The 26,420-nt window shown below is 42.5% G+C and overlaps 1 protein-coding gene across 1 annotated transcript; it reads right to left on the bottom strand.

Moving 5' to 3' along the window:
- Nucleotides 1-3,671: 3,671 nt before the first annotated feature.
- Nucleotides 3,672-26,212, bottom strand: LOC125603961. Its single transcript, XM_048774645.1, has 3 exons — nucleotides 25,152-26,212; nucleotides 24,354-25,075; nucleotides 3,672-24,259 (listed from the first exon to the last, which is right to left on the bottom strand). The coding sequence occupies exon 3, from the start codon at nucleotides 13,200-13,202 to the stop codon at nucleotides 12,261-12,263; it is 942 nt and encodes a 313-aa protein (XP_048630602.1). The 5' UTR covers nucleotides 13,203-24,259; nucleotides 24,354-25,075; nucleotides 25,152-26,212; the 3' UTR covers nucleotides 3,672-12,260.
- Nucleotides 26,213-26,420: the final 208 nt, after the last annotated feature.

The raw sequence follows: 26,420 nt of genomic DNA, 5'->3' as shown, positions 1-26,420 counted from the left end.
TAAACACTAATTAACCATGGCTAACAGTGGGTAAGATCCATGGTCTATTAGGCGTCGTGATGTGGGGTGAGAACTTTCTTATGCTCCTTGGCCGTGAAACTTATTTCGTCCGTACCTAGGAGTATGCGTTTTTGCTTGGCTGCCTCTAGGCCGGGCTTGGTGTTCCAGGTGCTTTTCTTCGCGGCTGCGTGGCTTATGCCGCTGATCTCCGAACCACCCGATATGACATGAATCACTCGGTCTTGTCGAGGTGGCGAGACGGGAGCAGCTTCAGTGGGCTTTCCTATTGTCTCTTGCTTAGATGGCTCTTGGCCTTCTCGGAAAGGAACTCCCTGAGGTGTCCTTTCTTAAGAAACTCGTTGACCTTGATCTTCAGTGCGATGCAGTCCTCCATTTTGTGACCGTGGTCTCGGTAGAAGTCGCACCAGAAACAAGGGTTCCGGAAAGAGTCAGGTGCTTTCATCTTCTGAGGCCACTTGACCTGCTGGCCCATCTGCCTCAGAACACTGATCAGCTCCGGCCTTGAGAAGGAGAGGTGAGAGATGTCTGGCCACGTGGACACTGCCATCCCATCCGCCTTCTCGATCGGCCAGTTCTGGTATCTGCCCCGGTTTCGATTTCCGTAATCCCTGGCTAGTCTTCGAGAGGGTTCTCGTCTCGCGGTTTGGTCTGATCTGATTGTCCTGGGATCTTGCTTTTGTTGTGCCTTAGCGCAGCTGGCAACATTTTCCTCGCATTTTACCTTTGCCCAGGCTCGAGATAGGACGTCTTCCATGGTTTTGCACTGGTATTTGGTTAACTCCTTATTGAGGTCCTGATCGGGGAGCAAGCCTCTCTTGAAGGCAGAGATAGCAATGGGGATGCTGCATTCGGGAATAGCCACCTTCTCTTGATTGAAGCGGGCTATGTAGCCTCGTAGGGGTTAATTTCACTCAAATTATCCTAAGGAGTGATTTATACTCTCTCAAATAACAGACCGAGTTGTAGTACTGAGGGATCGAATTCACAGGGAGCTAGGGAACCAATTAGATCTAATAGTTGTATAATTAAGCTAGGCTAATAGTTTATAAAGCAGTCAACAAGTTGAACAAGACAATTGTTCAGCTTGGCAAGGAGTTGTTTAATGGAAGGATGGTTGCTAAATCTAGGGTTTCTATTCAAGTAATCATGATTATAATGATATAGAGGCTAATTGTTGTTTGCAAGATATTATAGAACTCAAACAATAACAATAATGTACCAGCTCTCGCTTGTCTAGATTATCTATCACTAGATCTAAGATCTCAGCTCTCGCATGTTGATCTGTAGAAAGTGTCAATCGATTATTCTATAGGAATATCGATCGATACACCTTTCACAATATCGATCGATTAATCTATTGGATCATCGATCGATATCACTTATAGCAAGCTTTACGATCGGGTTGAATATGTGTCCACCAGGGTTCCTAAATCAACTCTCGTATGTTCTAGCAATCCTAGCTCAATAGAATTCAGTTCAGAGAAAAGAAAAGACCAAGCGATGGCATTGTGCCTAATGATTTTAAGATCAGGGTTCTAGTTCATGACTCTAGAACACAAGCAGTAAGAACAATCCTATGATGAATATCACAACTTAGCAGTTCTATATTTTGGGCTAATCCCTCATAACCTATCTGAACCCTAAACCTAATAGGTGGATCTATTCAGACATGAAGTTTGTCACATAAATCATAGAAAGAATAGATGAAATTGCAATAGATATAAAACCAAAGACAATTGAGTTCCAGGAGGACTCTGAAAGAGTTCCTCCTTTCTCTCCTAACTAAGAACAATGAATTTAAGAAAGCTTAGATAGCGTAGCCGTCAACAATGGCTTATAAATAACATAAATAGGGTTTCTGGTCGTCCAAGGGTATTCTGGTAATTTGTGGTTGCTTCTGGGCTTTCAGTCGGTCATAAAATATGATCAGCCCGCATTCTGTTATCCATATCGATCGATGTCAAGAGTGCTGCATCGATCGACATACGTTCCTCTTCTCGGCAGTTTCCTCTCGCGAGGTAGACTGACCACTCCTCAGAAAAACGGGCATAACCTCTGCTACAGGATGCTGCTTGACCTCAAACTGGTGGCATTGGAAAGCTAACTCAAAGATCTATCTTGTATGAAAATATGGGATCAGTCTAACGGTGGGAAGGTCACAGTCCATAGCTAGACATCCGACGCGTCTGTGCAGTTCTGCACCTCAAAAAGCTCCAAAAGACACCAAAATCACCACTTTCCTCCAAATCGTCCCTGAGCCTGTAAACACTCTAAATAAACTCCCCCAGACTTATCCTTTTTGCTTTTCCTCAAGCAAAACAGATTGGCAGTCTCTCTGAAAAAGGTTTGAAAACAGCAAAGATTCACATGATTTAAAACTTAGAATCATCACTCTACAATATTGCAATCCACATCTAAGAAATCTTAATCACAAAAGCACATTATACCATATCCTAGCTTAGCAACCAAATTCACCTAGCCAAGAACTTAGCAAATCCTGCCTGAAATTCCCCTCTACCAACCTCATTTCTAGCATAAATAAAAGTGCAAGCTTTACCTTAGGAGCATCAATCACAGGATGCAAGGATTTTCAAACAAGTATCTGGATCTGCAGGTAAAAGTTAGTTCATATCTTTTCTCTCTACTAATTTCTCTCTTCAGTCAAAGTCTGCTTATATTGCAAGATCATTGACCAACATTGGACAGACTTCCATGAATCAAGCCTTAATGGTGGTTGCCACCAAGTCCTGTTCACTTCCTTTTGACCTATATCCAAGAATTCATGTGAATCGAACCTTGATGATTGCCGCCACCAAGTCCCGTTCGAATTATTTTTGTTGGAATCCTTATGAATCAAGCCTTAATGGTTGTAGCCACCAAGTCCTGTTCAGATTCCACCTAACTAACACCTATATATATATATTTTTTTTTTTGTATATTATTTTTTTCTTTTTCCTTCTTTTTCGTTTTTTTTTTGAAAATAAATAGCTCTACCTATAAATCTAGGGTCGAAATAGATAGATAAAAGGTGATAAATCTACACAAGGCTTTACCTTCCAGACTTATTTAAAGAATCCAATCTCATGTATACCAAGCCCCAAGACAAGCAGTTGTGTCAGGGTTAGTGTTAGAGGTCAGCTTTGATTCCTTCAAACAATCTCAGGAAGTGTGAATAGTTGACAGATTGATCCACTTTAGTATATTTAGTAGAACCTCCCCCACACTTTAACAACGCTTTCACCCGTGTTATACATTTTAAGATTGGTAGGGAAATAAAACATGAGGACAATATTTAACAAGGTGAAACGTTATACCTAATCACTGATGGTGAGCGTCGATCGAGACAGTTAACTGGCGATCGATCGATACTCATGATGCTCTGTCGACCGAAAATGGCCTGTTATCGTCGATCGCTTCTTGTATATCAACTCTTTTTCCTTGGATCTTTTTCCTTTTACCTATCATAAACAAAAACACTAAAAGTCAGTAAAAGATCTTTTTCCTTTTACCTATCATAAACAAAAACACTAAAAGTCAGTAAAAGATAACTAATAAAACATAACAAATAAAACATAACTTTTTTCCGATGAACACTGTCCTGCTACAGTAACACTGCTACAGTAACTCCTGGTTTTTTGCTACAGTGTCGATCGATTTTTTGCTACAGTGTCGATCGATTTCCTTGCTACAGTGTCGATCGATGCTACAGTGCATCTGCTACAGTGCGGTTGCTACACAACTGTAGTTACTGTTCATCTGTCTTTTTTTTTTATCTACAATAAATAAAAACTTGAATCAGTGACAATCAAAACTAAACTGAAAGAAATTACCTAATAGTGGGTTGCCTCCCACTCAGCGCTTTGTTATAGTCATTTAGCTTGACTTCTGGTCCGCACGCGAAAGCTGGAACATAGGACTTAGACAGCTGATTAGCAATTGCATGCGAAAGCTGGATTGCTACTTATTAAAATCGAGTTCTAGAATTGAATCTATAAAACCCTTAGCATCCTTGATTGTAGTATTGAATCTCTTGATTGATAAATCTCTTAGTCTAGCTATTTCTCCTAATTGGTTACAACCTCAATTAACCAATCGAACAACTACTTTGTTCACCTTGCATTCATTTATTTACTGTTTTATAAACTGTTTGCCTAGCTTAATCTTGATTTCTATAGTCTATTGTGTGCCCTAGCTCTTTGGGGATTCGATCCCTAAGTGCTACAACTCAACCTCTTATTTGAGAGGGTACAAATCACTCCTTAGGGTAATTTGAGTGATATCAAATTTGAGACTGTTGCCGGGGAGCTTTGATCGCCATTAGACTTGATTATTAGGTTTAGTCTAGGTTTTATTTACTGTTTTAAGTTATTCACAAAAGTTTTTTCTTGTTTTTCAGGTACATGCCCAATTGTACCAAAAGCAGCAAGGAGGAATTACTATTCTTCTCAGACCCACCACGACTGGAACGCACGACCCGCAAAGAGAAACGTGCAGCATTGATCGACACCAACTCTTCTTCGTCGATCGACATTTGTGAGAGAGCAACGATCGACACTTCAAATCTAGCGTCGATAGATACCAAACCGCGAACAGACAACATGGTCGCGGCTCCTGTGCTGACAAGGAATGAGAATGGAGACCTGCATGACCCTGAGGGTCATATGTGTAATGCAGCAGGTCATAAAGTATATGCACATAGGGCTGTAATCCTTGACACATCTGCTGCTACAGAGGTTGATAGAGTTCTTCGACAGAGAACGATGGCAGAATGGATCCTGTCGAGTCAGTTCTATACCAATAGGAATGCAATTCAACCTCCAGCGATCCAAGGAGTTAATATGAAACCCGCATACTGGTTCTATTGGATTAGCACCTTTTTCATGGTCTTCCACATGAAAATCCCTTGGATCATATTGAGACTACATCATCTATAAGCTGTTCAAATATTCTCTTTCTCGGAATGCGATTAGATAGCTGAAGCAATTACCACCAAGATCTCTCACTACCTGGAATGATGTCAGGACTGCGTTTTTGACTAAATTTTTTTATGATGAAAAGGCTGAAGAGATAAGAGATGAGATTTGGCCATTCTCTCAGGGACCTAGAGAAGCTTTCAAAAGCTCTTGGGAGAGGTTTAGGAGATACCAAAAGGACTGTCCACATCATGGTTTTACAGAGATTCAGTCGTTGAAGAGGTTTTGCAAGGGTATTGATGTGCGATATTATATAAGGCTGCATCTTGCAAGCGAAGGAAACTTCGAGACAAGGATCCTAGAGGAAGCTAAGGAATTGATTGAGAACTGAGTGTCAAGAAAAGTTTCCAAGAATTTGGATATGCACAAGATGAGATAGGCTGTAATAGATGGTGACAAGATAGTTGAAGCCAACATTGGTTATGTACATGAAGTCTCGTTGGTAGAACATGCTGTTGAGAAGGATGAGGATCAGGGCCATATATAAACGATGTAATCTATGATAGAGAAGGTCCTGGAAATTCAGCAGGAGACGAGTGCATACTTAAATCTGAGGTTGGATGTTCTCTACAAAGAGCTGAATAGAAAATTTGAAACCTTAGATGTCCATGTCATGATGCTGGATACCCAGGTTTCTCAGACTGCAGAAGCTGTGAAGAAGCAAGAAGCTATGGTCAAAGGGAAAGCTGTGGAAAGTGAGAGGCACCATGTTGATACCATCTCAGATAATGACTTTGGGGAAGTGCTCGAGCAGGAGCAGCTGGAAGAAGATGCGTTTCTAGTCGAAAGCTCCATGACCATAGGAAGCTCGTACTGGTGTCGATCGACACCAACAACTGAGCACCGATCGACATCATCAGCCGAGCATCAATCGACACCACTTTTGGGATCGAAAAAACTGTTCGAATTCAGATCCATTCAGACTTCACCGCACGATACCCTCATCCTCCCATCCTGTACTGTTCTAAAAGGGAAAACATTGATCGACAACAAGATGTGAACACTGAACGGCAACAGCAGCCGAGCGGCAATCGATGCCCGCCTTTGACATATCGAGTGCGTTTACCAAGCATGGATGCAGACCGCTTGAATGCAACTCGAAACCAATCTCAAACATCAGTTTGTTTAAAGACACCAGAGGAGACCAGTCAGCAACATGCAGAGGCACCGGAGCAAGAGCAATCGATCCTAGCTGAAACCTCTTTCGTTGAAAGTATCGATCGACGACATAAACCAGATATCGATCGACACCAAATGGATGGACACGAACCTTCCATGGAACAGCAGGCAACTGAATAAAGAATTACAAGTGGGAAGAAAGTGAAATCTAGGAAACCCTATATTCCCAAACACCTTAGGAGAGAAGCTAACAAAGTGGAAGTTGATGAATTTAATAAGAGGGTGAAGAGGGTTCCTAAGGATATGTCTTTCGGGGAAAGCATATTATAAGTACAGACTTGGTAATTTCTTCCGAGAGAGCAGAGAGACAGATAAGGACATTGAGCTGCTATTCAACAAGGTCATCCGTAAACCTAAGATGACTCTGAAGAAGGAGCAAGATCCTGGAAAGTTCCTGATTCCATGCTGTATACATGACCAAGACTTGCCAGATGACCTCTGCGATACTGGATCTGTAGTTAGCATCATGGCCATAGACGCTGTTGAGCTATTAGGACTAAAGATGGAACCTTCATTTTAAGTGAGTATGGACCCTATGACAAATAAAAGGATTAGATTACTCAGAATACGAATAACAAAATGTTTGCTATGATATATATATAATAGACTAATGATCATATCACGCAATTTTGACAAACGTTGGGCTCTAACTTCTTCCCTCCACTCATGACATATACTATAGGTAGAACAACATCAAATTCAAATGAGCCTAATGAATAAAGGTGTCACTATATGATATCCACAATGAAGGCTTCAAAGTAATATACTTACAGGAGGAGTATAACCGAGATTAACTTACGAGTGTGCTACCAAGAAGTACAAAGCAAACTCAGCAGGAATGATCCAGAATGTTAAGGTGGAGATAGGGGAATGCACTATCCCTGTGGACTTTCCTGTCGTGGAGATCAAATCAGGCAAGACATCTTCTCTACTTTCTGGAAGGGCATTCATGGCTACAGTAGGGGCAGTTTGTGATCTAAAGAAGAATAAGATTTGCTTGACGAATGTTGATGAAAGATTCTTCTACGATCCTGTTGAAAAGAATAAGAGTGAGGAGTTTATTTCATGCATAGAGATGTTTGAAGATCCAGCACGTACAGTCGATTCGAGTCTTGAGCCTGCAAAACCATTTTCACCATCGGTCGACATTCAGCCAGCAGCATCGGTCGACAGGCTACCTAGAGAATCGATTGCCATTCAGCCATCCACATCGATCGACACCCTCCGAATTTCAGAACAGACCAAGACTGAAAAGTCTAAGTCTAGGGGAAGGACTAGGAAGAGGAAGAAGAAAAAGAAGAAGAAGGTACGCAGATCTCCTGTCACTAGTCTCTTCGCAATGTCAAGAAGGAAATCTTGAGTGTAGAGTGCGCTGCAGAGGAGGTCCAGAACCTGTTACCATGGTTAGGGTGCTATGTGATCCAGAGCTAGGAGAGCAAGGGAAAGTTTCTGCAAGAGCTTTTATCAACTGCATCAACAAGATAAGGAAGAGAGACACTAACACTTGTTTTGGAGCAAGTTCACATTCTCATCCGGACTGATTCAGATCTCTAGAAGTCAAGCTAATGACTAAAAATAAGCGCTAAGTGGGAGGCAACCCACTATTAGGTATTTTCTTTAAAGCTAAGTTTTAATTTTTACTGATTTTCGTTTTCAAATTTTATGCAAAAAAAAAGAGATCCAAGGTTCATGAGTTTAGGACCAGCATCGATCGACTGCTGGCCAGCGTATCGATCGACAGAGCATCATAAGTATCGATCGCCACTTAACTGTGTTGGGCGATACTGACATCAATGGCAGTTATACTCGCGAAACCTTGTTAAATTTAGTACTTATGGTTTATCTTCCAACCATCTTAGACTGTATAACACTGGGACAGTGTTGTTTAAGTCAGGGGGAGGTTCTACTAATATTATGCTTTATTTTGGGTATATAAAAAAAGGATCCGTGGAGACGATTTCCTGGCCTACTGAGCGATGAGACCAGATCGATATCAATCAACAGTACCACACCAGAATCAGCCGACGAAAACTCAAACACGTGGATTGATAATCAACATCAGCGAGCAGGTATATCGTTCTACCTTGTTACTTATGCACTTATGATTTATTTCCCACCAAACTCCGGCTAGATAAACACTAAGGACAGTGTAATCTATGTCTGGGGGAGGTTTATTGATATTTATTTTATCTATGAGTTTTATAAAATGTTTTCAAAAGAGTTTTATTGAGTCAAGAAGGATTATCTAACCACTCTCTAGCACCATTCTTAGATTTATTGACCGCAGAGTGTACTAGAGATACCAAAGCGGGTCACCAGCCAATTATCCACACTTGCTGATATTGTTTGAAGGAACCAAAGCTGACCTCCAACCTAATTGAGCTTAATCTGCTTGTCTTCGGGCTTGGTATACATTGGATTGGATTCTTCCTGCAAGTCCGGAAGGTAAGAAAGTATGTGTGTCGCTACTCCCCCCTCACTCCCCTTCAGTTTTAAAAAGGATAAGAACAGAATTTGGTGGCTACAACCATTAAAGCTTGATTCATTAAAATTCTAGAAAAAGATAAAGGTCAAAAAGAAGTGAACAGGATCTAGTGGCTACAACCATTAGAGTTTGATTCATGGAAGCATGTCCAAATTATCTCTGTCAATTAAAAAAATAAAATGATACCCTTTAGAAAAGGGAGACATTGGCTGAGAAGAAGTGAGAAGAGAGAGAAGAAATGAACTAGATAAGACTACATGTATGTTCAGATACTTGCTTGAGTAAGAGTCCATGTGTCCAGTGTGTTAGGGGTTTTTTTGTGTAGGCTCTTTTAGAGTACCACAGAACGATGGATAAGCTAGAGAATCGTATGTGTTTTGAGTAGGTTTGTATGTTTCGTGAGGATTTGGGTAAAGTAATAAGAAGATAGGCTTAAAGAAACGTTTTATTTGGTAGAACAAGCGAAAGTAAACAAGGTTACAAAGTATTAGGTAAGAACTCGAATTCTAGCTGTCTAACCCTAGTCTCTAAGCCTTAGAGAAGTCGATCCTTTGCTTTTGGGACTTAGGAGCCCTTATATAGTCGCCTTGAAGTCAGTTTGATTTAGGTTGAACTCTTCCATATTCGGAAATATGAAAGGTTCTCCTAATCAGAAATCTTCCATTTCTCGGAAGAGAGGTCGGTCCCTGGGACTGGTCCCAGGGTTCCTTTTAGCGGGGACCTGGAGCGTTCCTGTATCAGGGACCCGAGGATGTGGGTCCTGCCTGGAGGCTGGAGGAAATGATACCGAGTTATTTTTCCCTAACAGTTTTCCCCTTATTGTTCAATTTCGTCATCGAACTCGGGGAATAACCTGTGCACTCAAGTCAACCGGGGTTGCTCATTCTCAGCAGGCTCCCCTTAGGCAGGACTCCGCTTCATCGGTCCTGAACCCGGGCAAGGATTGGTTCCAACTTACTTAGTTGGAGCTTGATAGTAGCGTCTTGAATTTTCTGGAGACGATGAGGCTGGGGAGAGTTCTTGTTGAAGAGAACCGAAGTCTCTTAAGCTAGGATCCTTTGAACCAGAAAAAGGCGGGAGCGTGATCTGAGTAGCGTTTTTCCTTCCTGGATCGGATTTCCTTCATTCTAGGCCGGTCACCCTTTGTTAACGATTCTCAAGGAGATTTGGAAATATTCGATTTCCTTTTCTCTGTCTTTAAAAAGGAAAGGGTTGGGCGTATATTTAGGATGCACAGCGCTTCTCACCAGATCATCCCTGATTTGAGAAAGATGAATTCTGATTTACCCTCTCTTCCTGCCTCGCTAGTAGGTGGTCACTGTTGGACCCAATTTTGGTCCATATACTAATGGGCCGCAACCGAAGACACGGGGCTTAGAGAGCTGAAGCCCACAACGAGAATACGATTTCGAAGAGGTCTCGCCGAGGTCGCGGAGATCGTCTACGTATATGTAAGCCACCTTAACGGCTCTATCACCGCTTTCGAGAAAAACAATAAAGACCTAGTCTTCGCCCTAGCGGCGGCAAAAATCATCATCAAATCAAATCCAAGCGATACCGGTCATCAAGCGAAGAGACTCGGGTTAAATGATAAACCGCCTCTTTCCATTTTCAATTAAATCAAAAGAGGCTGGGGGACAAATGTTGGAACCAATTTTGGTCCATATACTAACAGGCCACGACCAAAGACACGGGCCTTAGGGAGCTGAAGCCCACAACGAGAATACGAGTTCGAAGAGGTCTCGCCGAGGTCGCGGAGATCACGGAACAGGAGACGAAGATCTGTGAGCCGTTACGAATATCACGGGATCGACTTACTACAAAGGAGGAAGGAGGAACACGGAGAAGGAGACATTGAAAACCCTAGAGAGAGCTACACACATACATCGACCTTGTTTTTTCCCGTTCTTAGATTTATCGATCTCACTTGTGTAATTCGATCTAGTTCAACTTATTGTATTCGATTCTATTCATCAATAAAGTCCATTTTTGCGTAATGGAAACTGTTAACATCGTTGTGTTCTAAAGATATTGTTGCCTACATCTTTTATCTTTCCTAGATCAAACTCCCGATCACTATCAAATACTTAGTGTAGATTTTAGGTTCTATATTTTGGCGCCAACTGCGGGGAAGATAAACGAAAAACATCTTTGCTAAAGAAACTGATCTAAGTTTCCTAAGCGCGATTATGGATCCTAATCAGACCACTGGGACAGCTCCTTTGACGGTCAATGACATCAATCCTGTCGGGCCCGACTTGGGAACCAGAGTGACACCAATTGGGTTAGCGGGAGCCAACGACGCGACCGAAACAGCCCCGACGCAACAAATCCCTCCAATCGAGACTTCATGTCAAGATGGATCTCTTCCAATCAATCAGACATCAATCTCGGAACGAGCTGGAGCTCGGGTCTGGAACCGCCCTGGAGACAGACCATCCTCCAACGACCTGACCCGATCCCAATCCAGACTGATTTCGCCGACTCCTCTAGCCCAAACTCGAGGTAACTAACCGAACTCCGAGGAAAGATGACAACTCTAATCGACAAGATTCGTAGTCAAAGGATCGCCAACCAATCTGTTGCTAACAGACTGGATCAAGCCGAAAGGGGGCTCGCAGAGCATCGAGCTGCAAACATTCGAGAAAGAAATCAAATGCCCCTCGATCCGTTAAGAGCGACGTCCAACCCTCAAAGCGCTGGACTGTTCGGTACTCCAGAGATCCCAAGCGCTCGATCTGGGCGCTACATGGGAGAAAATTCACAACGACCCTCGCCCCAAGGCATAACCCACTGAAGCTTAAGCTACAGTGGATTGGACCAAATCAATACTGGGCTCCCAACGCCCACGAAGCACTCCGATCCAATTCCAGAACGGATCAACGAAAAGGCAGGGGAAGCCAAGGACACTGATCCCACCACCGAACCATTCTATCTCCGAGAATCTAACTCCATCCACGATGAGAACCTTCCATCAAGCAGGATTTGATAGCCTAACGGAACAAGCTCGGAGACACGACCTTCGCGGTCCCGTCAATATCGACCCCCAAAGGGAAGACTTAGGGATCCCGAGCGAAACTGGGACGTTTCAGAATTATATCGAAAGGAACGATGCCGAGCTCAAAAGGATACATGCGATCGTGCACATGGCTATCAGTTCTTCTCCCGATATCGACATGGTCATCGAAGAAACGAGGAGGACTCCATTCTCAAACAATCGCCAGTGTAAGGCTGCATCACATCGGGAAACTGAAATTCCCCGAATACGCCGGAAACACAGACCCGAAGGCCCATGTACGAGCCTTCCGTTTAGAAATATCTAGAGCACACCTCACCGACGACGAAAAAGAAGCAGGTTGCTGCCGCTTCTTTGCCGAGAACCTCACCGGGGCCGCCCTCGACAATTCATATAGACCAGAGTTGCCGAAGCAGATCTCTGGAATCTCAAACAAGCGTCTTTCGAGCCATTTAGAGCGTACATAAACAAATCCCGAGAAATCAAGGCCAAGATCTCACATCCGAACGAAGTCGTTGCCCTCGCGGCACTAAAGAATGGCGTCTGGTTCTCATCCAAATTCAGGGAAGAATTGGCGGTACGAGAACTATCTCGTTGGATGACGCCCTACACCGAGCCTCTTATTTCGCCACCCACGAGGAGGAGGACGCAGCCTTGAAAGAACTGCCTTGAATTCTATCAGCATTCTTCTCAGCCCCTCGGAGAGTTTGGAGCCGATCTTGAGGTTACGGGTCGAGTTTCCTTCGATCAACGGCATGTCATCCATATCTTCAATCTCGGGTTCTACCATATGTGGAGCCTGAGGCGTGCTTTGCGATGGTGGAGCTACCTCAGCCCATTTCTTTAGAGCGACCTGGTAGCAGTGGTGAGCGGTTTCCTGATCTCCTTTAATCGCTCTAATGCCCCAGGGTGTGGGGAATTTTATTATCTGGTGGAGAGTTGAGGGGACTGCCCCCATGCTGTGAATCCATGCTCGGCCCAGGATCCCGTTATAGGAAGAGTGGCAGTTAACGACCGGGAACTTGGTGTGTAAACTGACCCCTTCCGCGTAGGTAGGGAGGATGGTTTCCCCCGTTGTTCGTTTGATTTCTCCGCTTAACCCGAAGAGGGGGGTCACTCTGCGTATCAGGGCATTATCCTCCAGCCCTAGACCTTGATATGCAGCATGGAAGATGATATTACAAGAACTACCACTCTCCACCAGTATCCTCTTGACCAGACAGTTTGCTATAGTAAGCGAGATGACGAGGGCGTCATGATGTGGAACCAAGACCTTCTCTTGTTCTTCGACTGTGAAACCTATCTTGTCGGTCCCAGGGTGTTCCGACTTGATGGTTTCAGGGTCGTTCCCTACACTGTTGGTATTGACGGCGGGTTGGCTTACATCACCTGCCTCCAGCCAACCGAATATGACGTGGGCTTGATGTAGTTTAGTTTCTCGGCTTTGCAAGTCGCCGGGTAGCCCCTGGGGCTCGGTTTTTCTTCGAACGGCTTCGGATAGCTCGTTGCGCTCATCCATCGCCATCATCACGTAGTTAGATTACTCCCCTCCTTCTAGTGCCAAACTGTTAAGGGATTTTTGTGTAGGCTCTTTTAGAGTACCACAGAACGATGGATAAGCTAGAGAGTCGTATCTGTTTTGAGTAGGTTTGTATGTTTCGTGAGGATTTGGGTAAAGTAATAAGAAGATAGTCTTCAAAAAACGTTTTATTAGGTAGAACAAGCGAGAGTAAACAAGGTTACAAAGTATTAGGTAAGAACCCTAATTCTAGCTGTCTAACCCTAGTCTCTAAGCCTTGGAGAAGTCGATCCTTTGATTTTGGGACTTAGGAGCCCTTATATAGTCGCCTTGAAGTCGGTTTGATTTAGGTTGAACTCTTCCATATTCGGAAATATGGAAGGTTCTCCTTATCGGAAATCTTCCATTTCTCGGAAGAGAGGTCGGTCCCTGGGACTGGTCCCAGGGTTCCTTTTAGCGGGGACCTGGAGCGTTCCTGTATCGGGGACCCGGGGGTCTGGGTCCTGCCTGGAGGCTGGAGGAAATGATATCGGCGTATTTTTCCCTAACACAGTGATCGATACTCCCAAGGTAAACCTACACCTTTATTTGATATGTATGAAGTGAGGTAGACATGATTAGTTAAGTTGTTTGCTGATATGGAATTGGTTGTTATGCTAGGATATTGCATATAAAGTACCTCTAAAGTTGTGATTGATTTGATGTGGTTTGCAATAATGTAGAGGTGATGATATGAGTTCTTAAATTGTGTGAGTCCCTGCTGTTTTCAAACCTCTTTTAGAGAGATTGCCGTTTCTTTTGCTTGGGGACAAGCAAAAAGGTAAGTCTGGGGAGTTGATATACCATGGATTTTACCCACTTTTAGCCATGGTATATAGATGTTTTTAGACATATTTATTCTATATAGGAGTCTATTTAGTATAATTTCAGGTTAATGGACGATTTGAAGGAAAGTGGTGATTTTGAAGTCTTTTGGAACCTTTTGAGGTGCAGGGCTGTACAGACGTGTCAGATGTTTAGATATGAATGCAGACCTTCCCACGGTGAGAATGAGTCCATCTTTAAAAAAACAAAGATAGAGCTTTAAAATAGCTTTCCAATGCCACCGGTTTGAGGTCAATCAAACGGTTAGATCAAAACTTATGCATGTGTTACGGAGGAGTGGTTAGTCTGTCTCGCGAGAGAGAGCTGTCAACGAGACGAATGGAATTTCGATCGATGGTGCACCCTTGGTGTCGGTTGACGTTGATTCCAGAATGCGGGCCGAGTTTATTTCATTAACAACTAAAGCCCAGAAGTTACCACAAGTTACCATAATACCCTTGGAAGACTCTGAACCCTACTTATGTGTTTTCTAAGTCATTGTTGACGGCTACGCTTTCTATTATTCATTAGTCTTGTTTTATGGTTAGAGAGAAGATCAATTCTCCTTACACAACATTTAAGGTATTTGGATAAATTATGTGAACCAATAAGATTATAGTTTTAGTGTAAACTCACTCTTCCATAGGGAGCCAACCACTAGTTTTAGGCGATGCAAAATAAAAAGAATTGTCCTTTTATCATTAAAAATTACCTTAATGTGGATCCTACCCACAGTAGGTATTTGGTAGTGTTTAAATGTACAATTAGGGAATAAAAAAGATGAGGGTAACAATATCGTCATAACACAATGATGTAATCAGATCCCGATTGAGAAAAATAGATTTTATTGAGTTAATATGATTGAATACAATGATTGAATGAGATCGAGATACAATTGGAGTGAAACTAAAATCGATTACAAGGTGAAAAGAATAAGAGAGCTTGAGGTCGAGGTCGGTGTGTTTGGTGTAAGACTTTAGGGTTTCACTTGTCCCGTTCTCTGTCTTCCTCTCTCTTCTTATATCTTCTTATAGATGTATTATCCCGAGATTGACTCAACTGTTTCGAGATCGTCGGGATCTCGGATTGACCAACTCTAGTTCGTCTCTTTCTGGACAACGGGCCGGTTTTAAATAAACTATCAAGCCTGGTCGCTCTCTTTGATTGATTCCATCCCAATAACTGATCGACCAAAATCAGGCCCAACAATTATCCCCCCATCCCTCTTTCTTTTGATTCGGATAAAGAAAGGGGGTCATACTTTGAAGATTGTGGCCTTGCTTTCCTGATTGCAGAGCTTGTGCTTGACTTACTCTCAAAATTGGGTTCGTTTACCCAGATGTGCCCTAATTTTCTAAGACATCTTCTGACTCTTGTGATCAAAGCTCGCGAGGAAAGGTTGTTATTCGGTCTTGACGAGCTTCGTCATCTTTGCATACTGAAGCGGAATAACAGGAGCCGGGGAACTTTCCTCATGTCTCCCCGACCTGGTGATCTCACTCAAATTACCCTAAGCAGTGAATTACTCTCTCAAATAAGAGGTTCAATTGTAGTACTTAGGGATCGAATCCACAAGGAGCTACGGAACATAATAAATCTAATCAGAGTGATTAAGCTATGTTGATTATGTTTAAATGTAAATAGCAGGTTGTGATCAAGGCAGTTGCTCGATTGGTTTGAATGGGTTTTTGGTACTTAAATGAAATAGCTAGATTTAGGGTTTATATTCAGGTAATCAGGATTAAATTCCTACAGATGCCTAACAGTTGTATGCATGATATTATAGAGCTCTTATGAACAAACCGATCGGCGTTCGCTTTCTAGGTTTGTCTATTGACCAGATCTAAGTGTCGATCGATGATTCTAAAGGAATATCGATCGATACACCTATTGCTCCGTCTATTATCTAGGAATATTGATCGACGCGCTCTTAGTCAAGCTTTACGCGCGGGTTTAATAATGCTCACTAGGCTTACTAGATTAGCTTTCACCTTACTCTAACAATCCTAGCTCAATTAGGACGGATTCAGGGTGAGATTCAAGTGTTAATTTGTGCCTACAACTCCTAGCTAGCTAAACTATAAACATGCATTAATGACAATCCTAATGATGAATATCACAACTTAGCAATCTACAGTTCGGGCTAATCCCTCATAACCTATTTAAACCCTAAACCTAGCTATATATAGAACCACTTAGACATAGCTAAGCAATTCATAACCACAAGGTATAAAAACTGCATAAATAGATAATAGATAGTAAGGGAGTTTCAATCACAAATCTCTTTGGATCTTCTCTCCAACTCTACTAAAATCCTAGAAAACCTTTGCTGTGAAAATAAGAAAACAAGAAAGCACACTTTGCCTAAAACACTTTGGCAAGCTATAAATATTAGGTTAAAAACTCGCCAGGGGCAATCTTGTAATTTGGTGAAGTCTTGGGCTCTAAGTCTGCTGAAACCAAATAGGCTTCTGCGCGCTTCGCTTTCGATCAATGTCAAAAGGTGTGCGTTGATCGATTATTATCTCAAAATGTGGACCGTTGATCTTGCTCGATGGTAAGCTCGGATGCTCTCTCCAATTGTCTCCAAAATGCTCCAAAATCATCACTTTCTTCCAAAGCACTCCTGATCCTATAAATATACTAAATAGACTCTACAACATAGTAATTAGTTATTAAAACACTTATAAACCACGACTAAAAGTGGGTAAAATCCATGGCCTATCATGTTGTGGTGATAACTAAAGCAAAAGGACTCCATTTAACAAGTAAGAACGATATACCAGACCGGAATAAATATCGATTGATGTGTTGTTGTTGTCATCGGTCTCGGCAGGTGATGTTCTGTCGATTGATATCGGCTGGATCTCATCGTTTGATATTCTTGGCAATCGTCTACTTGGATCTGTTTTTTTTTAATGACCTGCAAAAATTCAAAAACGGGCATAAGTACTAAACTAATGAAAACCAATTAAAATTACCTAATAGTGGGTTGCCTCCCACTCAGCGCTTTATTATAGTCATTTAGCTTGACATTGGAGTTGATTTGGCTAGTAATGTGGAAAACAGGTACTTGCTGGGAAGCAAGTCTCCATCTCTTCTCTGCTCTTGTTGAACCATGTACCAGTGAAGTCTTTCACTGCCTCATCTCCTCTGCACCATTTGACTTTCATTCTTGCAGTTGTATTTTCTATCTTCTGCAGTCTGTCTCCAAGTCATTCAAGTTTGAACTGATGTATCACAAGTCTGGCGTATGTGTCAGCTGAGATCTCCTCTCCATGTTTTTTTGTATCAGACATATCTAATTTCACCTTTGTTACTAGCTCTCCTCGGTTTGTTGGTGTGGTTTTGTCGATCGATGTTCTTCTGTGACTGTCGGTCGATATGTTGATGCGCCTGTCGATGCCTCTGGACGACACGCGATGTATCTCTGAAGCTCCACTATCTCCCTCTGCATTGCTTATGTCTGAGAAGTCAAAGAACTGATGGTGATGTCCCATGGGAAATAGATGTCATCACATCTCCTATCAAGCCTCTCTTCTGGGGCTCCCATAGTTTTGTAGATCTCTTCTACTATCTGATCAATCTCTGCTCTAGTGTAAGTATCTGGTCGAGACTTCATCGGATTTGATTGTGACAGTTCATCGTCGATCGATATCGAGATGTTTCTGTCGATCAATGCTGGTGTAATTGCTTCGGCCGCACGCTGTGTCTGCATTCTGACTATGTCTTGCCTCATCTCTCCATGCATGTAGTCAACCAACTAATACTATCATTCAATGGGTATTAGAAACCATCAAGATTCATTTGGAAATCATCATCATTCTTTTCCTGGACTCCACAGATTCCATAAAGCATCTCATTTATCTCATTGTTGGTGAAGATTTCTGGTACTAGCTTGGTCTGGGTGAATGACCGTGCATGCTCTGGAAGACATATGTAGCTGTGTTCATCCATTGAGGCTCTTACCAGAAGATTTCTTATATCATCCTTAGATACATGGATGATGTGTCCTTTTACATTTCGTGCATGTTCATGATCATCTCTGTAGACCCCATACTCATCATTCCCTTCCCAGTGGAATTTCCTTGTTCCATCACGGTCGTAGGCTCTTTTTCCGAACTCTGGACGTCGGTCGATCAATGTTGGGACTCTGATGTCGATCAACAGTCGAGTATGTTGTCGACACTTTGGCTTGAAACGATCATCTAGTCCACCAGTTGGGTCATAGAACTCGTTTATAACTCTATGCTGGTGCTCTAGAGGGTTGTGTCGTTGCATGAAGAGATTTTCTGCTCCATTAGCCATTAGCCATTAGAAGGATATCTGGAATGTCCTCTCTGGATACTTGCAATCGTGTCCATTCATTGCTCTTGCATAGCCTTCTGGATCCTTGAAAATACCAAACTCATCCAGTGTTAGATAGTTATTATTTTGTTTAGCTTTTGCACTTACAGTTGATGGTGGTTTTGGACGGTTGTCGATCAATGTTGAAACTTTTTTGTCGATCGATGGGCGTTTAGCTCTGGTGAAAGGACGACAGAAACGAGTGCTTCTTCCACAAACTTCTGCAAAGAGTGAATCTGTATCTGAGCGTTCCTGGTGGTTGAGCAGTTCCTCGGTAGTGAAACCTTCATGTTACTCATCTGCTCCCGGCTCATGTATTGCTCTTTCTCTTGCGTAGCTCTCATGATAGTGATCATATGCCCAACTGCCAATTGAATAGTTTCCTTCTTGTGCACGGTCAACTCCATTGTTGATCGATGTGTAGTAGGCAATGTCGGTCGATGCTCGTTTACAATTTGTCTGGTGATGATGAGTGTCGATCAATGTTGGGATGGTTCTGTCGATCGACTTCGTATTCCTTATCCGATAGGAATGGTGGAGAAGTCTATCTTCCTCAGCACGAATACCTTGATACTCTGTAACTCGTTCCCCCTCATAATCCTCATCATACTCATCTAGATGCTGTGATGATGTAGCGGCTTCGAGTGCAAAACTCAGATAACAATGTGGTGGCTAATCGTCACGTGCTGCTGTGGATGAACTGTCGATCGATTCTTCTGGTTGATTTTCGATCGATTTCGGACAGTCAATCGATGTTGGTGTGTGAGTTTTGATCGACGCGGATTACTCTGTCTCTTACTCAGCTCCACAGTGACATGCTGCTATGAGTCCTGGATCATCGATTCTTCAGGAGGACGTCTGTGGCTTCATAACTGGACTTGGATCATAATAGACATGCGGATCTATGAGCGCCAGGCACAACTGGTTGGTTTGCATGTTGCATATTGCTCATATTGTTGACAAGAAAGCTCTTCCAAGTAACAAAGAAGAGTTCCACTTCAACTTGATATCGAAGACATGGAAATCTACTGGAACTAGGGCAGTACCAATCTGCATTCAAGGTCTCTGCAATCCTTCTTAAGTTCCTTTGAGAACAATACACAAAAGTGAACGATTCCTTGGAAGGCTCTACCTTCAAACCTAGATGGTTTGCCATAACCCTAGGTAGAATGCTGATTGATGCTCCTGTGTCACATAATGCATGTGGGAACTCAATACCCTTCACCAGACATGGTATTGCAAACTTCCCAGGATCACTCTTCTTCTTCAGTGTAATCACATTCTTCATCTTATATCTAGCCTAATGGAACATTCTCCTAATGTCCTCTTCAGCCTCCTTGGTCTCTCTGAAGAACATCCACAATCTGTGGGTAACGTAGGCCTCCTCGAATGATTTTTCCAGTAGAATCCTAAAGACTCTCTTACGAAAACTATCCATCTCCTTCTCATTAGCTCCTCTCTTCAGATGCTTAGCAACCTTGTCCTTTCTCTTCCTCAAGGTTTTCCCTATAGTACCCTTATCAACTTGCATAGGCTCTGGTGCATCTTCTGAATGTGTACTGGTGGTCTCTGGTGGGTTGTCTGAAGGTTTTGGTTGTGGCCTGAGTGCATTGATTTGTGCGCTGTCGATCTTTGGTAACTGCACTCGGAATGTGAGAGGTGCTCGCCGATCGATGGGCGCTGGATGTTGTCGATCAGTGGTGGTCTCTCATTGTCGATCGATGGCTGGCTCATTTTGCCGATCGATGTTGACATAAACAGGGCTGGGCGGATTTAAGTGTCTAGCTGTGAACTCCTTGTGAGTCATGATCCTCACGGCATTGCACAATGCAGGCGACTCTGTAGGTGTCGTCGAACGATGCTCTGGTAAGCTTTTCGATCAGTTCTGGTTGCAATCCGTCGATCGATGTTCGAAGTCTGGCGTCGATCGACACCAATGCGATCTGCCAAAACTCATCGAGCTTTCGACTTCAAAATCTCCTTCATGTAGCTTCTCATGCTTCACCACTTGCCAGAAGTCATCATCCATGATGGCATTCACGTGGTGTTTCATTGCATCATCTCCTACCCCATTGCTGAAGCTTCTTGCTTCTTAACAGCTTCCCCTGTCTGAACTACCTGCATCTCCAGCTTTTTCACATGAGTGCTCAAAGTTTCAAACTTTGTGTTCAGGTTGTTGTAGGCATAATCGTTCTTCCCATTGAAGTTCACCGTCAGGTTATGCTGTCCTTCAAGAACTCTATCAAGCATTGATTCAATATTGCTCTCCTGAGTGGGTGGTGGTGGTTCCTGGTAAGATTAGTTTTCATAACTCCTATTGTTGTTGCTGCTGTAGTTCTGGCTGTAGGGTTTCTGGTACTGTGAACTCTATTTGAAGTTACTCATATGTCCATTGCCATAGAAGTTTCTGTTTACACTCTTGTTTTCAGAACCCTGGAATCCAGTTCCACTGATGAAGTTCACATCCTCCTTTACTTCTGCTCTACCCTCTGTAACTACAGCATCTGCATCCTCCAATAAGCAAGCCTACTTCCTGAGAAGCTTGTGAAGACTGTCCAGCTTTGCTTTCACCTCATCCATCTGCACCTTCCCAAGGATGGCTGCAGATTTCCTCCTCTCAAAATCAGTGTTCTTGGTGTTATTGATGGATACCAAGTTCTCAATAAGTCTCACAGCTTCATCTAGATTTCTAGTGTTGAAATTCCCTTCGCTAGATGCATCAAGAGCCATCTGATACTGTGCTTTGATGCCTCTGAAGAAATTACTGAGCAGCTATACTTCATTGAATCCATGGTTTGGATAATCCCTTTGGTAGGACTTGAATCTGATCCAGAACTTCTAAATGACTTTGTAGGCTCATGTAGCAATCTTGCTCCTCAAGTCTTCAGCATGTGCCTGATCAAAGAAGTTACGCAGGAATGCATTCTTGATGTTGGCCCAGGATGTAAGGGATCCTGGTGGTAACTGCTTAAGCCAATGCGAAGCCTCTCCAGCAAGTGAGTACTTGAAGAGCTTGCAGAATAGGTGGTCCTCAGGGACTCCATTGACTTTGATAGCAGATATAAGATCCTCAAACCTCTCCAGTTGGTCCATAGGATGCTCGTGAGATATCCCACATTAGGGTGTCTGTCCCACGAGTGTGTAGTACCGTGGCTTCAACTCGAAATCGCCTTTCTGGATAGTTGGAGGATGAATAGCTGATCTGTTGGGATAGAACTGATCTGTACGGTTGTAATCAGCAAACTTTATGGGTCGAGCAGCCTCATCTACAGGCTGAGCAGCTCTTGTAGCATCAGTATCGGGCTCATGGATTACAGTCCCCTGAGCATCTATCCGCTGGCCTGCTGCATTACGCAGATGACCCTCCAGGTCATGCAGGTCTCCATTCTCATCTCGCACAAGAACTAAAGTGGCAACCATGTCTCGCGGCTCAGTATCGATCAATTTTTGGGATGAAGTATCGATCGATGTGGATGGAGGATATCGGTCGACAAAAGAGTTGCTTCGGTCGATGGTGGTGAGCGAGTGTCCGTCGACGAAATTGGTGTTTGGGTCAACGGTGGTTGGAGAGTGTCGAGCGATGAACTAGTGTTGTTGTCGATCAATGAAAGCGTCTTCCTTTGCGGATCGAACGTTCCCAGCTTGCAGGATCTGAAGAGAATAGTAGTGGTGTTTCCTTGTTGCTTCTGGTACTGTTAGGCATGTACCTGAAAAGACAAGAAAAAATTTATGTCAGAAAGTGATTTAAAGAAGTAACCAAGACAAAATCAGACCATATCTATAGGCGATCAAAGCTCCCCGGTAACGGCGCCAAATTTAGGGATCGAATCCACAAGGAGCTAGGAAACTTAATAAATCTAATCAGAGTGATTAAGCTAGGTTGATTATGTTTAAATGTAAATAGCAGGTTGTGAGCAAGGCAGTTTCTCGATTGGTTTGATTGGGTCTTTGGTACTTAAATGAAATAGCTAGACTTAGATTTTCTATTTTGGTAATCATGATTATAATCCTACAGATGCCTAACAGTTGTATGCATGATATTATAGAGCTCAAACGCTTATGAACAAACCAATCGGCGTTCGCTTTCTACGTTTGGGTATTGACCGGATCTAAGTGTCGATCGATGATTCTAGAGGAATATCGATTGATACCACTCAAATTACCCTAAGGAGTGAATTACTCTCTCAAATAAGAGGTTCAATTGTAGTACTTAGGGATCGAATCCACAAGGAGCTAGGGAACCTATTAAATCTACATGATTATTAATTCTAAGGTTTTTGTTATTTATTGGTTTAAAAGTAAATAGCAATCCTAAATGAGCAAGTCTATTGCTCGACTAACAAGATGATTGGGGGTGTAACTTATTGGAAAGATATTAGATGCAGGGTTTCTATTCAGGTGTTGGAGATTATAATCCTATAGATGCCTATCAGTTGCTTGCATTATATGTTAGAACTCAACCCCTTAACACAGTGATCAGCAATGGCAATGTTTCACTAGTTAACTAACTAGATCTTGGATCTCAACTGTCGTTTTTTGACCACAAGAAAGTGTCGATCGATGGTCCTATAGGGGCATCGATCGATACACCTTTCGCAAGATCGATCGATTGTCAGAAGACAGTATCGATCGATGCTTCTAGTTTAGCCCTAGGCGCAAGTTGATAATGACCACTAGCTTCCTGGTTCAGCGGTAGACTTTTTCCTATCGTCTAGTCTGACAGATTAGATTCAGGACTGGATGGTCAAGGTTGCTTGACTCATGCAGATTCCTAGATTCAATATTCTAGGTAGCTAATCTAGAACAAGCATTAAGATCAATCTATCAATAAATACCACAACATAGCAATCAATAGTTGGGGCTAATCCCTCTAACCTATTTGAACCCTGAATCTAACAAGTGAACTACTCAGACATAGCTAAGCATTTCATGACACAAAATGTAAATGAAAACTGCATAGAATAGAATAGATGAATCAAATGGAGTTCCAATCACAAATCTCTCACCACTACAAGAAAACACCGGGATTCCGACGACCATTCTCGTCGGTATGTCCTTGGAATACCGTTATTCCGAGGACATACCGACGAGAATGGTCGTCGGAAATTTCTCGTCGGAAAGTAAAATTTCCTCGGAATTTCCTCGGAAAATTCCAAGGGAATACCGAGAATTAAAGATTCCGAGGACATTCCGAAGAAACATTTCCTAGGACTGTTCCTCGGTATCTCCTCGGATATTTCCGATGGAACGGTCCTCGGAAACATTCTGAGAGAAAAGAGGTATCGGAATATTCCGACGAACATCGGCCGTCGGAATATTCCGAGAAACCTTTGCCGTCGGAATATTCCGAGGAAGTGTATCCGTCGGGATATTCTGAGGAGATATGTCCCTCGGAAAATTCCGAGGAAGTTGTCGTCGGAATATCGCGAGGGATACACTTCCTCGGAATGTTCCCAAAAATAATTTTTTTTAAAAAATTAAAAATTTATTTTTTTAATTGAAATTCGAAAAAATAAAATTAAAATTGAAATAGAAAACATGATAATATTCAAAGTTTTACATACCAAAATAAAACATTCAGAGTTTTTGAAAAAAAAAGAAAGAAACTACGGGAACGGCTCGTTCGGGTACATCCTCTTCATCATCTCCATCATTTGCTCGTTCTGCTTCCTCGTTGCCTCCCATCCCGCCTCTTGATCCGCCATCTTTTGCTCCAACGCAGATATGCGGTCATCTTTGTCCTTCAACGGGTCCATAAGCACTTCTGGATCAACATAGGGCTGTGGTGCAGAAGGAGGAACCGACCGGGCTCGACGACCCAAACCGACCAAACGTCCCTTCTTCTTTGGAACCGACTGAAATAGAAAATAAACAAATTTAAATAATAGAAAAGATGATAAAATGAAAATAAAGAAATAAATGAATTGAACTTTTTTATAAAGAACATACCGATTCAACGATTTCGTTGATTCGAATCCGGGACAAGTTGGTCGAAGCCGTCGAAGTGGCGTCCAGGTCGGTTTGAAGCTGAGATAGACGGGTCTCTTCGTCTTCCTTCTGAGTTTCGATCAGGCTGAGCACATCCCTCACAACACCATCATCAATCTCCCCGGTGTGCTTGTTGGTATGCGCCGTCTTCATTAGGACGAAATCATCAACCGGCTCGCCATCATTTTCATCCGCCTTGAAAAAAACAAAAGTTAAACAAACATTAGAAATTAGAAGAAATGCATAAAAATTAAAATAAAATACTTAAATAATTAAAAAAAAAGAGAGAGATTGAACTTACCAAGCGATCCCCCAGAGTGGCAATAATCTGGGCACCCAAATTGTGCTTGTACATGCCCTTCCCGCCACGATCGCTCTTTCGGTTGGCGGAGTTGGTCACAGAGGTAGCTTTCGTCTCGTCCTTATCCCAATGCACACACAACTCCTCCCAGACCGTGCTGTTAATCGACTTCGGGACCTTTTAATAAAAAATATAAAATAGTTTAATAAATCCAAAACTAGTTTAATAAATTCAAAAAATTGTTTAATAAATTAAAAAAAACCTGGTTGATGAGCCACTTCTGCTTCCACTCGTAGATCTGCTTCCCATAGTTGTCCATAACTTTATGGACGAAGGCGTCAAGGATAAAGTTCGTGTGATCGGGATTCCAGGTGAACTCTTGCTGAAAAAAAAACATAATTTGTAGAAATTTTATATTAAAGATAAAAAAATATAAGTAAAAAAATTAGAATACTTACCGCAAACTGACGAAACCACATCTCCTGGTCCTCGGCAGGGAAGTGAGTGAAAGTCGGATATCCCTTGCTGAGGTTCGAGTACATCATATTGTTGATCCATGCGCTGATCCCGTTCCCGGATCGGTTGAACCTAATATAAGAAACAAATTATTAATAATGAATCAAATTTTAATGAAAGGAAAAAAAAAGACTTTAAATTACCATGTTTGAAGTCGTCCCTTTGGACACGGAGTGAGATAGGGAAGATGCTCACGACCGGGCTGTTGAACCAACTGGGCAACAGTCATCACTCCCGGAACGACTGGAGGAGCGGGAGGGGGTGCAGCAATGGGAGGGGGTGCAGCAACGGGAGAGGGTGCAGCAGCGGGAGCAAAAACCGGAGCGGGAAATGAAGAATCCCGACAGTGGCTGAACGACGGCTTCATCTCCAAAGTCGGTTAAATCGACTACAAGGCCAACTGCAACTAAATCTTCTGCTGCATTTAAGTTACCGGATGTGCTTGGTTGTAGTGGGTCTTCCAGCTCAGAACTTCCCTGAACTCGGCCTCTCAGGTTGAGTGAAGTAACAGTGACCCATGGATCATCTCTGTTCCTAACCCGGGGGTACTTGATATAACAGACCTGTAACATTTAAAAAATTATTTAATTTGTAAATAAGTGTTATTAATACACATGATGATGAATCATTATGAATAATTGATATATTTATATTTAATTACCTGATCGGCCTGAGAAGCAAGAATGAAAGGATCATAATATTGCAACTTTCGCCTCGAATGTACTGATGTAACACCAAATGCATCTGTTCTCACACCTCGATCTGGAGTTTTGTCGTACCAATCACAATAAAAAACAGTACAACGCAATCCAACCATGCCCGGATACTTGATTTCCATAATCTCCCGTATGTTTCCGTAGTATACATCATCTCCAGATGCAGAACAAATGCCAGCATCATAAGTCGTACTCGAACGTCTCCTCTTTTGAGTTGTGAATGCATATCCTCGAGTACAAAATCTCGGATATGACTTCACAACATACTCTGGTCCACGCACCATCTCGCGTATCCAATCGTCAAATGTTTCACCTCTGGTCATACCAGCAGACACCTATTAATAGCACATATATATGTTATATCAATATATGTGAATTAATATAAATATGTGATAAATAATATTTTAATTTGTTTAAAGCACTCACATAAGTAAGCATCCATCCAGAAAATTCTCTCTGCTTCAGTTCTTCAAGTTCCTCCTCTGTGGCGTATCT

This window comes from Brassica napus, unplaced genomic scaffold (genome assembly GCF_020379485.1).
Source record: "Brassica napus cultivar Da-Ae unplaced genomic scaffold, Da-Ae ScsIHWf_438;HRSCAF=669, whole genome shotgun sequence".
NCBI lineage: Eukaryota > Viridiplantae > Streptophyta > Magnoliopsida > Brassicales > Brassicaceae > Brassica > Brassica napus.
This window is presented reverse-complemented; position numbering and strand designations above follow the sequence as displayed.

Bases quoted from the DNA above. Each gene is read 5' to 3' on its own strand.
- LOC125603961 (XM_048774645.1), bottom strand. From the start codon at position 13,202: ATGATGGCGATGGATGAGCGCAACGAGCTATCCGAAGCCGTTCGAAGA.